Source organism: Oncorhynchus gorbuscha, unplaced genomic scaffold, assembly GCF_021184085.1.
Source record: "Oncorhynchus gorbuscha isolate QuinsamMale2020 ecotype Even-year unplaced genomic scaffold, OgorEven_v1.0 Un_scaffold_1182, whole genome shotgun sequence".
Taxonomy (NCBI): Eukaryota; Metazoa; Chordata; class Actinopteri; order Salmoniformes; family Salmonidae; genus Oncorhynchus; species Oncorhynchus gorbuscha.
The window spans coordinates 55034-72277 of NW_025746039.1; the positions used below are offsets into that span (position 1 = coordinate 55034).

A 17244-nucleotide genomic window follows, 5' to 3' on the forward strand; every position below is an offset into this window, starting at 1 on the left:
TCTCACTGGTCACCCCCAAAGCCAATTCCACCTTTGCCTGCCTTTCCTTCCAGTTCTCTGCTGCCAATGACTGGAATGAACTGCAAAAATCACTGAAGCTGGAGACTCATATCTCCCTCACTAGCTTTAAGCACCAGCTGTCAGAGCAGCTCACATATCACTGCACCTGTACATAGCCCATCTGTAAACTGCCCATCCAACTACCTCACCCCCATACTGTATTTTTTTTATTTATCTTGCTCCTTTACACCCCAGTATCGCTACTTGCACATTCATCTTCTGCATTCCAGTGTTGAATTGCTATATTATAATTACCTAACCACCATAGACTATTTATTGCCCTACCTCCCTTATCCTGTTAAGCTTACCCCCTACTTTTTCGAACATTCTGTTAAAAATCTCGCAACATTTCAGCGCCCTGCTACTCATGCCAGGAATATAGTATATGCATATGATTAGTATGTGTGGATAGAAAACACTCAGACGTTTATAAAACTGGTTAAATCACGGCTGTGGCTTTAACATAACGTGCGTTTCATTGAAAAGTGCAGGAAAATCTGATCACTGAAAGTGGAAAAATATATCCATCCGCCGCTTCAACCCATTGTTATGGGCGAAATACATTAAATATGGCTGAGGTTGCAGTACCTACAGCTTCCACACGATGTCAACAGTCTTGTCATTTGCCTAGGATTTGTTTCTTGGTCAAACGAACAAGAGACAGCCCATTTCTTCCGGTCTCCGACCGGATATTTTGGTTGAGAAATAGACGGACATTATTTCAAGATGGATCCCTATAGAAAACACTTCGTCTCGTGATTAATTTGATCACTTATTAACGTTTACTAATACCTAAAGTTGCATTACAAAAGTATTTCGAAGTGTTTTGTGAAAGTTTATCGTCGACTTTTTGAATTTTAAAAATGACGTTACGTTATGAAACGCTATTTTTTTGCATTTATCACACAGTCTACATAGAACGATATCTAGGCTATATATGGACCGATTTAATAAAAAAAAAGACCCAATAGTGATTATGGGACATCTAGGAGTGCCAACAAAGAAGATGGTCAAAGGTAATGAATGTTTTATATTTTAATGTGCGGTTTGTGTAGCGCCGAATATGCTAATTATTTTGTTTACGTCCCCTGCAGGTCTTTTGTGGTGTTACATGCTATCAGATAATAGCTTCTCATGCTTTCGCCGAAAAGCATTTTAAAAATCTGACTTGTTGCCTGGATTCACAACGAGTGTAGCTTTAATTCAATACCCTGCATGTGTATTTTAATGAACGTTTGAGTTTTAACTAATACTATTAGCATTTAGTGTAGCGCATTTGCATTTCCAGAGCTCTAGATGGGACGCCTGCGTGCCAGGTAGAAGCAAGAGGTTAACTTACCTCATTTGCACTCACTGTAAATAGACTTCTCTTTTTTCTACTGTATTATTGACTGTATGCTTGTTTATTCCATGTGTGACTATGTGCTGTTGTATGTGTCGAACTGCTGTGCTTTATCTTGGCCATGTTGCAGACGTAAATGAGAACTTGTTCTCAACTAGCCTACCTGGTTAAATAAAGGTGAAATAAAAATAAAATAAATATAAACATTGTGCTGTGAACCCTCTGCCAGAAGAAGATCCAGTTACCCCGACTACACAAGTGCCTCCCTTCCCTGGGAAGTTGGCCGGGAAAAGGTTGCAGCATTTTCAGTGTAAGGATTTATTACTATGTTTGGCGACTTACTCTTCAGTGCATTTTACATTACTCTTCCATATTTATTTTGTAGCTGCCTAAAAATGTGTTATTAAAAGGGTCTTTAAGGGGTTTTCACCTATTGCGGATTACAGCTTCAAAGTACTTTCCAGTGTTTCCAGTTTTCTATGAAATACGACCTGTAATTAATTACAAAATGAGGGACATAATTAAACATTTTTGGAGGGGAAACTAAGTATTAAATAAAACAATTATCTGCTGTTTTTTTCACATGATTACATTAAGATGTAATGCGGGAACATACATGTAACTTCCAAAATAATGGAAACACTATTGAGATTCAAAAACATACATTCTACACCGGAGTGGAGCTGCTCAGAACACCCAGAACCCTCCTGTTGTCCCCCAAGGTTTTAGAATATGAACTTTTAAAAGTCAGATTTTCACTGGACAGTTACTTTAAAGCTCCTCATACCAGTTCCTTTCATTGCCCTTACACTTCACGTCTGATCAATGACTTAAATGTACATTTTAAATGTCAAAACTCTGAAAAATATTCAAGTTGACACATGTAATGGAAATATACCAAACTTGTACAGTGGGGCAAAAAAGTATTTAGTCAGCCACCAATTGTGCAAGTTCTCCCACTTAAAAATATTAGAGAGGCCTGTAATTTTCATCATAGGTACACTTCAACTATGACAGACAAAAGGATACGTTTTTTTCTCTCCAGAAAATCACATTGTAGTATTTTTTATTAATTTATTTGCAAATTATGGTGGAAAATACGTATTTGGTCACTTACAAACAAGCAAGATTTCTGGCTCTCACAGACCTGTAACTTCTTCTTTAAGAGGCCCCTCTGTCCTCCACTCATTGCCTGTATTAATGGCACTTGTTTGAACTTGTTATCAGTATAAAAGACACCTGTCCACAACCTCAAACAGTCACACTCCAAACTCCACTATGGCCAAGACCAAAGAGCTGTCAAAGGACACCAGAAACAAAATTGTAGACCTGCACCAGGCTGGGAAGACTGAATCTGCAATAGGTAAGCAGCTTGGTTTGAAGAAATCAACTGTGGGAGCAATTATTAGGAAATGGAAGACATACAAGCCCACTGATAATCTCCCTCGATCTGGGGCTCCATGCAAGATCTCCCCCCGTGGGGTTAAAATGATCACAAGAACAGTGAGCAAAAATCCCAGAACCACATGGGGGGACCTAGTGAATGACCTGCAGAGAGCTGGGACCAAAGTAACAAAGCCTACCATCAGTAATACACTACACCGCCAGGGACTCAAATCCTGCAGTGCCAGACGTGTCCCCCTGCTTAAGCCAGTACATGTCCAGGCCCGTCTGAAGTTTGCTAGAGAGCATTTGGATGATCCAGAAGAAGATTGGGAGAATGTCATATGGTCAGATGAAACCAAAATATAACGTTTTGGTTAAAAACTCAACTCTTCGTGTTTGGAGGACAAAGAATGCTGAGTTTCATCCAAAGAACACCATACCTACTGTGAAGCATGGGGGTGGAAACATCATACTTTGGGGCTGTTTTTCTGCAAAGGGACCAGGACGACTGATCCGTGTAAAGGAAAGAATGAATGGGGCCATGTATTGTGAGATTTTGAGTGAAAACCTCCTTCCATCAGCAAGGGCATTGAAGATGAAACGTGGCTGGGTCTTTCAGCATGACAATGATCCCAAACACACCGCCCGGGCAACGAAGGAGTGGCTTCGTAAGAAGCATTTCAAGGTCCTGGAGTGGCCTTTCCAGTCTCCAGATCTCAACCCCATAGAAAATCTTTGGAGGGAGTTGAAAGTCCATGTTGCCCAGGAACATCCCCAAAACATCACTGCTCTAGAGAAGATCTGCATGGAGGAATGTGCCAAAACCTTGTGAAGACTTACAGAAAACATTTGACCTCTGTCATTGCCAACAAACGGTATATAACAAAGTGTTGAGAAACTTTTGTTGTTGACCAAATACTTATTTTCCACCAAAATTTGCAAATAAATTAATTAAAATCCTACAATGTGATTTTCTGGATTTTTTTTCTCATTTTGTCTGTCATAGTTGAAGTGTACCTATGATGAAAATTACAGGCCTCTCTCATCTTTTTAAGTGGGAGAACTTGCACAATTGGTGGCTGACTAAATACTTTTTTGCCCCACTGTATATTCATTATATAATTGTAGTCTCCACGAGTATATGTTTAACTGGGTGTGTGGGTGATATAACAGAGGTGGATTATACATTTCATACTAATACACATATTTTTACTGTATCTGATCTTACTGCATCTCCCTTCTGCTTCTGAGATTCTGACCTTATTAAAGTACTATATCTCTCCCTTAATTCCAGGCCCATCTGAGGTGTTAGGTGAACGCGTTGTCAAGAAGGATGAGGCATATAGGGTAATAGACACATTTACATGATTTCTGTCCTCAGTGGTCATGCTGATCATGTTCCTGTAATATGATATGTTTCATTTCAAGCTCAAAGCTAAATGTCTCTGTTTAAGGTTGAATAAGGTTGAATTTCAGCATGTTGTGTACAGATGTAGCATCTTAATTTGTCCAATAATGCCACAGCAAAATAATCCTGCAGCAACAGGAATTTACATTTAGTCCGTAATGTTGCTTGATCATTGGCTATTAGCTAACCAAAAGGAGGCTGAGTTGGCTACTCTGAAAAAATGTACTTCCATAATATGCAAGATAGCAGCCACCCACTTTTGTTGTTCTATTACATTGTGTGATCTTGCTCTAATGAAGTGTAGTGGGTGAGATCTTTATCTTTTTTAGAGGTTTACTGAGAAAAAATGGAATCGTCTCTTGTGGACGGTTTGGCAATGTTATGGCTGCCGCTTTAACAGGGGTATACTGGACCTTAAAATATGATTGATTACCTGTGTTAAAAAGGGAAGATACACAACAAATTCATGTTAAATGTATAGTCACTTTCCTTTTTCCAAACATATTGCCTATCCTGATGTAACATTGACAATATCAGTGTGATAGGCATCACAACTACAGCCTTCGTATGAATTCAGCCCCAACTAGGCATGCCAGACTAGGTATTAATGTGCCATTATTCTAAATGGAAGCTATTGTGCTTCATCGCCAAAAGACCAGAATTCTAGACTCAATGTCATAATATACTAAACATGTTAAGCTTTGAATTAAACTTTTCATAGGAAATGGAAGTGAAAGAGCCAGTGCCAAAAGCCAGACAGTCTAAACCAAGGAAGGAGGGGTCCTCAGGAGCAACAACCCAAGGTACCATGACACTTGACTTTCAATGACATCGGATTTGGTCAAACTTTGTTCTAAAAAGAAATCTGAATAAGCATTGACAAACGATTAAAACGGTTTACGTATGTTTTGCATGTGGTGGACAACATATAAGAGCTGCTGATAAGTAATTGATAATAATCCGATTTTTCCCCACATTATTACAATAAGACATCATGCGGGAAACAACAGGTAACTGCCAAAATAATGGAATCACTTGAGTAAATGAGGTACACAAAATATATTGAAAGCATGTGCTTCCACACAGGTGTGGTTCTTAAGTTAATTAGGTAATTAACATCCCTTCATGCTTAAGGTCATGTATAAAAATGCTAGGCAGGCCATTATTTTGGCCACCAAGGTTCTACCCCACTGGATGAAAATGCCCCATCCACAGGAAACAAGTGATTACTGAATAAATGAAACCCCCTCACAGCACTAGCACTCCTGATGGCATGGCAGCGCTTTGAACCATAATACAGGGCTTCATGTTGAATCAACAGCAGTCAATGCAAGCAATGCAGGAGCAGGTTAGCCAGCTACAGGAGGAGGTACAGAAAAGCAAGACAGATAAAGCCTCCCCCATTTCTCCTTCGCCCAAATCCAGGTAGCTGATGTTCTGAAAGAGCTGCAAAATCTGGACCGCTTCAAATCAGCCGGGCTAGACAATCTGGACCCTCTCTTCTTAAAATTATCTGCCGAAATTGTTGCAACCCCTATTGCTAGCCTGTTCAAACTCACTTTGTATCATCTGAGATTCCCAAAGATTGAAAGCTGCTGGGGTCATCCCCCTCTTCAAAGGGGAGAGACTCTAGACCCTAACTGCTACAGACTTATATCTATCCTACCCTGCCTTTCTAAGGTCTTGAAAGCCAAGTTAACAAACAGATTACCGACCATTTCGAATCCCACCGTACCTTCTCCAATATGCAATCTGGATATCATAGCCGCCATCGATAAGAGACATTACTGTGCAGCCGTATTCATAGACCTGGCCAAGGCTTTCGACTCTGTCAGTCACCACATTCTTATTGGCAGACTCAACAGCCTGGTTTCTGAAATGATTGCCTCGCCCGGTTTACCAAGTACTTCTCTGATAGAGTTCAATGTGTCAAATTGGATGGCCTTTTGTCTGGACCTCTGGCAGTCTCTTAAGGGGTACTACAGGGTTAAAGTCTCAGGCCAACTCTCTTCTCTGTATAGATCAATGATGTCACTCTTGCTGCTTGTGATTCTCTTATCCACCTCTATGCAGACAACACCATTCTGTATACTTCTGGCCCTTCTTTGGACACTGTGTTAACTAACCTCCAGACGAGCTTCAATGCCGTACAACTCTCCTCCGTGGCCTCCAACTGCTCTTAAAAGCAAGTAAAACTAAATGAATTCTCTTCATCCGATCACTGCCCGCACCTGCCCGCACATCCAGCATCACTACTCTGGATGGTTCTGACTTAGAATATGTGGACAATTACAAATACCTAGGTGTCTGGCTAGACTGTAAACTCTCCATCCAGACTCACATTAAGCATCTCAATCCAAAATTAAATCTAGAATCGGCTTCCTATTTCGCAACAAAGCATCCTTATCTCATGCTGCCAAACATACCCTTGTAAAACTGACCATCCTACCGGTCCTCGACCGGCGATATCATTTATAAAATAGCCTCCAACACTCTACTCAACAAATTGGATGCAGTCCATCACAGTGCCATCCGTTTTGTCACCAAAGCCCCATATACAGTGGGGCAAAAAGTATTTTGTCAGCCACCAATTGTGCACGTTCTCCCACTTAAAAAGATGGGAGAGGCCTGTAATTATTTTCCACCATAATTTGCAAATAAATTCATTAAAATCCTACAATGTGATTTTCTGGATTTGTTTTTCTTATTTTGTCTGTCATAGTTGAAGTGTACCTATGATGAACATTACAGGCCTCTCATCTTTTTAAGTGGGAGAACTTGAACAATTGGTCGCTGACTAAATACTTTTTTGCCCCACTGTACTACCCACCACTGTGACCTGTACACTCTTGTTGGCTGGCCCTCGCTTCCTACTCGTCGCCAAACCCACTGGCTCCAGGTGATCTACAAATCTCTGCTAGGTAAAAGCCCCGCCTTATCTCAGCTCACTGGTCACCATAGCAGCACCCACCCGTAGCACGCGCTCCAGCAGGTATATCTCACTGGTCACCCCCAAAGCCAATTCCACCTTTGCCTGCCTTTCCTTCCAGTTCTCTGCTGCCAATGACTGGAATGAACTGCAAAAATCACTGAAGCTGGAGACTCATATCTCCCTCACTAGCTTTAAGCACCAGCTGTCAGAGCAGCTCACATATCACTGCACCTGTACATAAGCCCATCTGTAAACTGCCCATCCAACTACCTCACCCCCATACTGTATTTTTTTTATTTATCTTGCTCCTTTACACCCCAGTATCGCTACTTGCACATTCATCTTCTGCATTCCAGTGTTGAATTGCTATATTATAATTACCTAACCACCATAGACTATTTATTGCCCTACCTCCCTTATCCTGTTAAGCTTACCCCTACTTTTTCGAACATTCTGTTAAAAATCTCGCAACATTTCAGCGCCCTGCTACTCATGCCAGGAATATAGTATATGCATATGATTAGTATGTGTGGATAGAAAACACTCAGACGTTTATAAAACTGGTTAAATCACGGCTGTGGCTTTAACATAACGTGCGTTTCATTGAAAAGTGCAGGAAAATCTGATCACTGAAAGTGGAAAAATATATCCATCCGCCGCTTCAACCCATTGTTATGGGCGAAATACATTAAATATGGCTGAGGTTGCAGTACCTACAGCTTCCACACGATGTCAACAGTCTTGTCATTTGCCTAGGATTTGTTTCTTGGTCAAACGAACAGAGACAGCCCATTTCTTCCGGTCTCCGACCGGATATTTTGTTGAGAAATAGACGGACATTATTTCAAGATGGATCCCTATAGAAAACACTTCGTCTCGTGATTAATTTGATCACTTATTAACGTTTACTAATACCTAAAGTTGCATTACAAAAGTATTTGAAGTGTTTTGTGAAAGTTTATCGTCGACTTTTTGAATTTTAAAAAATGACGTTACGTTATGAAACGCTATTTTTTGCATTTATCACACAGTCTACATAGAACGATATCTAGGCTATATATGGACCGATTTAATAAAAAAAGACCCAATAGTGATTATGGGACATCTAGGAGTGCCAACAAAGAAGATGGTCAAAGGTAATGAATGTTTTATATTTTAATGTGCGGTTTGTGTAGCGCCGAATATGCTAATTATTTTGTTTACGTCCCTGCAGGTCTTTTGTGGTGTTACATGCTATCAGATAATAGCTTCTCATGCTTTGCCCGAAAAAGCATTTTAAAAATCTGACTTGTTGCCTGGATTCACAACGAGTGTAGCTTTAATTCAATACCCTGCATGTGTATTTTAATGAACGTTTGAGTTTTAACTAATACTATTAGCATTTAGTGTAGCGCATTTGCATTTAAGGCTTATTCAGTTTAAGGTTTTGGACCATCTCTATTACAAAAATATATACAAAAAAATATACCCAAATGTTGACCCCAAGTGTTTGTGATGCCACCAGAGTCCAGCGACTATGGGACACGTGTTTTGGTCATGCCGATCTTTGAGTGGCCTCTGGGACCCCATTTTATGAGGCATTCTCACATATGTGTAATACAACGGTTAGCCCCAAACCGGTCACTGCCGTTTTTGGGGTACTTCCTTTAAACCAGAATGCTATGCATGGTAGTCTGCAAAGCCGCCCTCCTTTATGCAGAGGTTTAAGGAGGTGATGTCATCTCTGCCTCTGGAGAAGGTTAGGTACACTGTGTTGGGTCCCGACAAAAGTTTGACTTAACCTGGTCCCCATTAATACAATACATGGAGAGCCTATCTTCTACTTGGTGTAACTTGCATAGTTTGGTAAGCATGTCTGTTCTTGTGGCCATTTGTGCCGATAAGACATTTTATATAACTTTTTTCCCATTGTTTTTGATTCTATTACTGTTTGTTTCTGTTTTTCTTTCCTATTTCTTTTATAGGTGCCTTGTTACGTCCTGACCTTAGAGAGCCTGTTTATTTCTCTATTTGGTTAGGTCAGGGTGTGATTTGGGTGGGCATTCTAGTTTATCTATTTCTTTGTTGGCTTAGTATGGTTCCCAATCAGAGGCTGCTGTTTATCGTTGTCTCTGATTGGGGATCATATTTAGGCAGCCCTTTTTCCCATCTTCAGTTGTGGGATCTTGCTTGTGTGTAGTTGCTTTCTGCGCTGCGTATAGCTTTACGTTCGTTTTGCATTTTGTTGTTTTTTGGTGTCATTGAAAATAAAAGTATAATGTACGCCTACCATGCTGCACCTTGGTGTCCTTCCGACGACGGACGTAACATGCCTTGGTGGGTGGTTGGTTTGGAGGGAGGGAGGGAAGGAGTGGAGGGTTGTTGGTTGGTAGGGAGGGAGGGAGTGGAGGGAGAAGAGAATGAGGGTTTGGGTTTGTACTGTTTTTGATGTTATATCTGAGAGAAGTAAAACAAAAAAAAGAAAGTTCACAACACATTTTATACTCTTCCCTTGTAGGTGTCACCTCCCCCGCTATACCTTTTATGACCCCAATGAGTTTCCCTCCTTTCCCCTGTGGAATGTCCATGCTCCTCTCTTTGTTTAACTAGATCAGAATCACAACCAGTCCATCTTCATTGTTCTGGGCCTGACCCTGCTCTCTGATCCTAGGAAATTTCCTCTTATCTGATTAGGTCAACTTTTCTCACTTAGCATACACACAGTTTCAGGTCCTAAACTCCATTTATACTCACAGTAGTCGTACACTACACAGGATACAAACAAACTACAGTTTAATTTGAAACATGTTACATTTTAACAGAATCCATCAGTCCCCATTGTTAATTGTTAATAAAAAGGATGGACCCCTTTAAGGTTTTTTTCACCTATTGTGGATTACAGCTTTAATTAAAATAACTTTTTCTATTAAATATGTTTCCTATTAAATATGACCTATAATGAATTACCATATTAGGGACATAATTACAATTTTTGGGAGGGAAAACGTAAGTGCTTAAAAAAACATTTACATTAAGATGTAATGCGGGAACATACATGTAACTTCCAAAATAATGGAAACACTATTGAGATTCAAAAACATACATTCTACACCGGAGTGGAGCTGCTCAGAACACCCAGAACCCTCCTGTTGTCCCCCAAGGTTTTAGAATATGAACTTTTAAAAGTCAGATTTTCACTGGACAGTTACTTTAAAGCTCCTCATACCAGTTCCTTTCATTGCCCTTACACTTCACGTCTGATCAATGACTTAAATGTACATGTGGTTTCTGAGTTAATTAAGCAATTAACATCCGTTCATGTTTAAGGTCATATAAAATGCTAGGCAGGCCATTATTTATTCTATTATTCTGGCTACCAAGGCTATGCCCCCATAGGATGGCAATGCCCCCACCCACAGGGTATAAGTGATCACTGAATGGTTTGAGTGTGGAAGTGATGTAAACCATATGCCATGGCTGTCTCTGTCACCAGATCTCAACTCAGCTGATGGGAAATTCTGGAGCCCTGCCTGAAACAGCATTTTCCACCACCATTAACAAAACACCAAATGATTATATTTCTTATCTAAGAATGGTGTCACATCCCCCCAAGACAGGTAGCCTAGTGGTTAGAGCATTGGACTTATAACTGAAATGTTCCTAGATTGAATCCCCAAGCTGACATGGTAAAAATCTGTAATTCTGCCCCTGAACAAGGCAGTTAACCCACTGTTCCTAGGCCATCATTGACAATAAGGATTTCTCCTTAACTGACTTGCCTAGTTAAAATAAAAAACTAGAGACATTGAACTTGAAACCCTGTAAGAATCCTGGATCCAGCTGTATATTTTGGGGGTATGCAGATCTCTGAAACGCAAAATTGAATGTTTCTAATTGATACAGTCACCTTAACTTGATTCATTAACGTGGTTCTTCAATAACTACTTCCCTTTGGAGTTTAGGAGCTCGATGGATTTTCTGATAATATCTGAATTCACCTTTAAATGCTCGCTTCCATTTCTGTGAGTTGTTGTGTCACAGAGTTGATCTTCCTCTGCTTGCTTTAACTTAATCCAAAGTACAGTGTAAAACACCTGTTCGTGTGGTTTTGTGCTACACGTTGAAGAGGATTTGTAATCATGGTTATCTTTTCATTTCTACTTGCAGGACTCTGTCTCAGGGAGCTGTTGTCAAAGGCTGGACTGGAAGATCATTATGAAAACAAGCTGACGTTAAGTTCTGTCCTTGAGATAAATGCTGATACTACATCAGATGAACCCCTTACCACTATGCAGTCACTTCCAGGGGCCTTCCTGAAGAAGTTAATGATGGCAAATGTGAATGCTAGGAGTGTGAAATGTCTGACCACTGACCAGGAGGTTTCCTATTATGATGTAGACAACCTGGACACTGACTCTGATAGGAGCGATGTCATTAATCCACTGGACCTGATAACTGCCCTGTTTCTGTGTTCAGATGGTTTCCTGCAGCAGGAGATGGTCCAGAAAATGTCCATGTGTCAGTTTGCTGTTCCTCTTCTGCTGCCCAACTGTGACACAAAACAAAGCACTTTGATGCTGTGGGCTTTGAGGGATATAGTGAAGAAGTTTAGATCGTCTTCACAAACAGCCACAATGGCTTTTGTAGAAGAGAGAATAGTACTCTCTGATGTTCCTATGGTGTCATTTGTTAAGTTAGGAGAGATCAGCTTGTCCAAGTCTCAGATCTTGAACAAGTTGCTAAGTAACCCTCAACAGTACCATGACACATTTGTTCATTGTGATATGGAATGTGGAGATGCATCTCGACAAATCTCAGATGGCCTCGTTGAAATAATTTGGTACCTTCCATGTGGGAACAGAAACATAGACATTTTGACAGAGCCTGTGGCTGTTGCCAATCTCAGAGGAGATATCAGGTCATTTGAAAAACAGTTCTCCTTTCTGTGTCAAACATCAGCGGCAGTTTACATTTTCACTGATGACTTAGAGGCAGATTTCTTCAAGATCTTGAAAAGCAAAAAAACTAAGGCAGAGTTATTTCTGGTTGTCAACTCTCAAAGAAAAATGTTCAGAGTAGACATATTGAAAAAACTTATCAGAAACTGCGGTATCAATGAAAAAAACGTGATTGTGAAAAATAAACAGAATGATGCAGAATTTGTCAAAATCCTGCAGTCCTCTGTGGGTGACATCATCAAAAAATGTCCAAACCGACTGACAATTGAGAACATGGCTGACATGGCTCAACAGATGGGGATTCTGGTTGATGAAGACTGTGATGAGTGTCAGAGTGCCAGGAAGATGGCAGATGACATCACCAGGAACATCACAGACCCAATCAAATTCAAAAATGAAAAGCTACCTTTACAAGGTCAAATCTGGAAAGAGCTTTCCCATTTGGAGAAAGAGAGATGTAGGCTGAGAAATGCAGGGGATCAAGAAATTGAACACTACAAGAGCTCTCTGAAGAAAAAGGAGAAAGAGCTGAGAGAGAGGCAACATACATTTGACATGCCAGATGCCATGACAAGATTCATTTCAGGATTGTCAGGTTCAGGAGCGGAGCGTTCCTATTTCCTCAAATGGATGCGGATAAATCTGGACAATCTGTCACGTCAGAACCTGTATGCTTTGAGGGACCGGTACAAAGATCTTTGCCAAAATTCTCAGGAGAAAAAAGATGACATTAAAGATTTGGATAAGCAATTATCTGACTGTTCCTTGGGTCTTGAACACTTCCTGCGTGAGTTGGGACAGTTATATGAAGCTTCCTGCTCCCTTCCTGAAAGTAGCCAACATCGGAAACAGATGGAGAATCTCCCTGGATTGTGTGCTCAGATGCTGTTGGATGGTTTCCCCATTGAGCTTGTGGATGGAGATGCATCAAATATCCCTCTGAAGTGGATATCAGCTGTTCTGACTCAGCTTCATACTCTTGTCCAATCCAACAGCAAGGTCCGGGTTGTGACAGTTTTGGGGGTCCAAAGCACAGGGAAGTCCACTCTCCTCAACACCATGTTTGGGGTTCAGTTTACTGTCAGCAGTGGAAGATGCACTAGAGGGGCCTTCATGCTACTGATTAAAGTCAACAAAGAACTCAAGGAGGAGCTGAAATGTGACTTCATCATGGTGATCGACACAGAGGGGTTGAAATCACCAGAGTTGGCTCAACTAGATGACAGCCATGAACATGACAATGAACTGGCCACACTGGTGATAGGACTCAGTGATGTCACTATCATCAACATCGCCATGGAGAACTCCACAGAGATGAAAGACATTCTGCAGATTGCTGTTCATGCTTTTATCAGGATGAAAGAAGTGGGGAAGAAGCCAGTATGTCATTTTGTGCACCAGAATGTGTCAGACATGTCTGCTCATGACAACAACATGAGAGACAGGAAGAAGTTGTTGGAACAGTTGAATGAAATGACCCAGGCAGCAGCCAGAATGGAGAAGAAGGAGAATATCACCAAGTTCACTGATGTGATGGAGTATGATCCAGACACAAGCAGCTGCTACATCCCAGGACTCTGGCATGGGACTCCCCCGATGGCTCCAGTCAATGCAGGCTACAGTGAGGCGGTGTACAGCTTCAAGAAGACCTTAATTAAAGATTTCAGAAAACACCAGAGAAATGATGACTTGACACATTTCCTGAAGTGGACACAAAGCTTGTGGGAGGCAGTGACATTTGAGAAATTCATCTTTAGTTTCAGAAACAGCTTGGTTGCAGATGCATACTCCAGATTATGCTCTGAATACAATGGTTTGGAATGGGCCTTCCAGAAAGAGATGTATACATGGATGGTGAGTGTTGAAACTAAAATATCCAATATTGGCATGACAGATCAACATCCCCAGAGGTCCGTAAGAGATGTGCTACAGGACTTGATGATAGAAGCATCTGAGAAGATTTCAGGGGGAGAAAAGAAAATCCAAGGCAATCTAGTGAAATACTTTGAAAAACAAGATGGTCATGTCAATCTGGTGGAAAAATACAGGGAGGACTTTGTGTCCAGTGCCAAAACACTGAGACGAGAGACAGAAAACACAGTGAAGAACAAACTGCAAGGAGCTGTTGAGATCAAAGAGGGAATGACAGAACTGGATGACATCAAGTGCTCACAAGCAAGTACACTAGACAGAAAAGTGCTGGCTTTGCTTCAAACCTGTAAAAATAACAAATCTGTCCTATCGGATGAGGCCCTCAGAGAAGAGTTTGAAAGAATGTGGAAGAAAACTCTGTCTGAGATTAAATTCAGAGGACTCCCAAGAAGACATGTTGCTCAGGATGCCTTCAGCATTTTACATGACCATTTATCTATGAGGTCGGGTTATGTCAATAGTATGTTGATTGGAAACAGCTTGGTTGATTGTGGGAAGACACCCTTTGTTGTAGAGTCAGGGGATTGGTGGCCGAAGACTAAAAGCTTTGTGACGCGCTTGAATAGAGACCCTCTCAGGATGAAACTGCAAGAGTTGTGTGACAACATCATAAAAAGGTGTCAGGAGTTTATAACCCAGAAGGTGAAAAACAAAACAGATTACCATGATACTTTCATCAAAGAGCTGCTTGAAATAATTGATGAAACATCTCAACAAAACAAGAAATGTAAAGTTCCTGAGGAATGTGAGGTTAAACTGAAGCTGCACATCTGTGGCATAGCAGCAAGAACATTTCAGAAGAAACATGATGATTTCATTGCATTCAATGACCCAAGGAAGTGTCTGGAACAGTCTAAGAACAAGTACCTTACACTCTTCATAGACTTATTTCATAACCGAGACCAGTGCCTAAATAAAGCTGAAGAGTTCTCAAAGCTCTGTTTAGAGCCAGCTGTAAAGGACTATGTGACCAAAATGATATGTCCTGATGTGATTGATGAAGTGAAGACAGGTAAAGGGTCAGAGGATTACAGCACCCGAGGAGCTTTCCAGTTCTCCATTTTGAAACAACTCCTGACTGATGGAGAATATGAGAAATATAGAGAATACATAAACCGATATGAACGTTTTGTGAAGGACTGGCTGTTTGACCACATTGTTCAACAACTCTCAAAGGACAACAGACTAGAGAAATTGGAGAATAAACATGTTTCAGAGATAGTCAAGATCATCACTGCGGCAATTTCAAAGATTAGAAACACAACCCACACTGTAAAATATATCAAGACATTCATTCAGAATATGTGCTGTGCCCTTGAAGAAAAGCTTGTTTTTCCAAAGGATGCTCTGGATTCCATCATGACTCTGAACTACTCTGCTAACACAGAACAGTTTGCTGACGACCTTACAGGGTTTGTGGGAAAAATGGAACAATCACTGGCAGCTAAATATGAGAAGGAAGAAGACATCAAAGAGAGACTCAAATCTCTGCCATTTAACCCTCGGGACAAGATGTTCACCAGTATGTTTGGATGTGGCAAGCAATGTCCATTCTGCTGTGCACCCTGTGAAGCAGGAAGTAAGGAGCATGACAAACACTTCACCTCCATTCACCGTCCACAAGGTGTCAGGGGTTGGATGAATTTAAAGACAACTGTGTTAAGAACTGACATATGTTCATCCTCTGTCATTAGTGACAGAACATTCAACACAAACCTGACAGGAGACAAACCTCACCCATACAAGGACTACCAGACATATTACCCTGACTGGACCATAACTGGAGATCCCAGCATCAAGGCTTCAGACTACTGGAAGTATGTGATGGACACATTCAATGAGACAATTGCTAAAGACACACATGCACTTCCTGCTGATATCCCAGAGGACTGGAAGGCAATAACAACTGATGATGCACTGAAGAGCTTGAAAAATGCATTCAACATGAAATAAAGTGGAGAACGATATCATGATTCTTCTTGACTCAAACTTATAATTGGCCAATCAAAGATTTCAGACATGGCAACCAGAAATATTTCACCAAGCATTAATTTTTTTTTTTAAATCAAAAAGCCAGAAGCCGGTCACTTCAACCAAGTACTTGTGAAAAAAATGGCTGATCTCGCAATTCCAATACAATTTCATCATCGCACAGCTGATTGGGTACTTTTTACCTTTCACTTATCTTGATTGGTTTGTTGAAGGAAAAAACTATTAATAAAAAAGTACCACCTTTCACAATCATAAAAAACTAGAAACATATTAGACTAAACTAGGATACTGACCATCCAAAAGATACCACGGAACACTTACCAGATAGTTGCAGATAAAAGCCTATATTATATTGGCATATCAATGCAGGAACACATGTCGCTACAGGAAACACCTTCATCAAGGCCTTGTAGCAAGAGTAGTGTTTGAGTGGACATCACTGAATGACAGGTACCTGCAGTATAGGAAGGAAGGAAGGAGGAGTTATACCATACATACTATAGACTGACAGATACCTGCAGTATAGGAAGGAAGGAGATATACCATACATACTGTAGACTGACAGATACCTGCAGTATAGGAAGGAAGGAGATATACCATACATACTGTAGACTGACAGATACCTGCAGTATAGGAAGGAAGGAGATATACCATACATACTGTAGACTGACAGATACCTGCAGTATAGGAAGGAAGGAGGAGTTATACCATACATACTGTAGACTGACAGATACCTGCAGTATAGGAAGGAAGGAGGAGTTATACCATACATACTGTAGACTGACAGATACCTGCAGTATAGGAAGGAAGGAAATATACCATACATACTGTAGACTGACAGATACCTGCAGTATAGGAAGGAAGGAGATATACCATACATACTGTAGACTGACAGATACCTGCAGTATAGGAAGGAAGGAGGAGTTATTCCATACATACTGTAGACTGACAGATACCTGCCGTATAGGAAGGAAGGAGGAGTTATACCATACATACTGTAGACTGACAGATACCTGCAGTACAGGAAGGAAGGAGGAGTTATACCATACATACTGTAGACTGACAGATACCTGCAGTACAGGAAGGAAGGAGGAGTTATACCATACATACTGTAGACTGACAGATACCTGCAGTATAGGAAGGAAGGAGGAGTTATACCATACATACTGTAGACTGACAGATACCTGCAGTATAGGAAGGAAGGAGGAGTTATACCATACATACTGTAGACTGACAGATACCTGCAGTACAGGAA

General features: G+C 40.8%; 1 protein-coding gene across 10 annotated transcripts in view; it reads left to right on the forward strand.

Moving 5' to 3' along the window:
- Positions 1-16576, forward strand: part of LOC124021722 (interferon-induced very large GTPase 1-like) — a 66291-nt gene extending 49715 nt beyond the window's left edge. For 8 of the 10 annotated variants that reach the window (XM_046336834.1, XM_046336840.1, XM_046336844.1 and 5 more), the window contains 4 exons: positions 1632-1712; positions 4083-4135; positions 4918-4999; positions 11275-16576. In XM_046336834.1, the coding sequence (XP_046192790.1) occupies positions 1632-1712; positions 4083-4135; positions 4918-4999; positions 11275-15950 (4892 nt within the window). In that variant the 3' untranslated portion in view covers positions 15951-16576. The remainder of the gene's footprint in view (positions 1-1631; positions 1713-4082; positions 4136-4917; positions 5000-11274) is intronic. The other 2 variants (XM_046336838.1, XM_046336843.1) reach the window with 2 other exon arrangements.
- Positions 16577-17244: the final 668 nt, after the last annotated feature.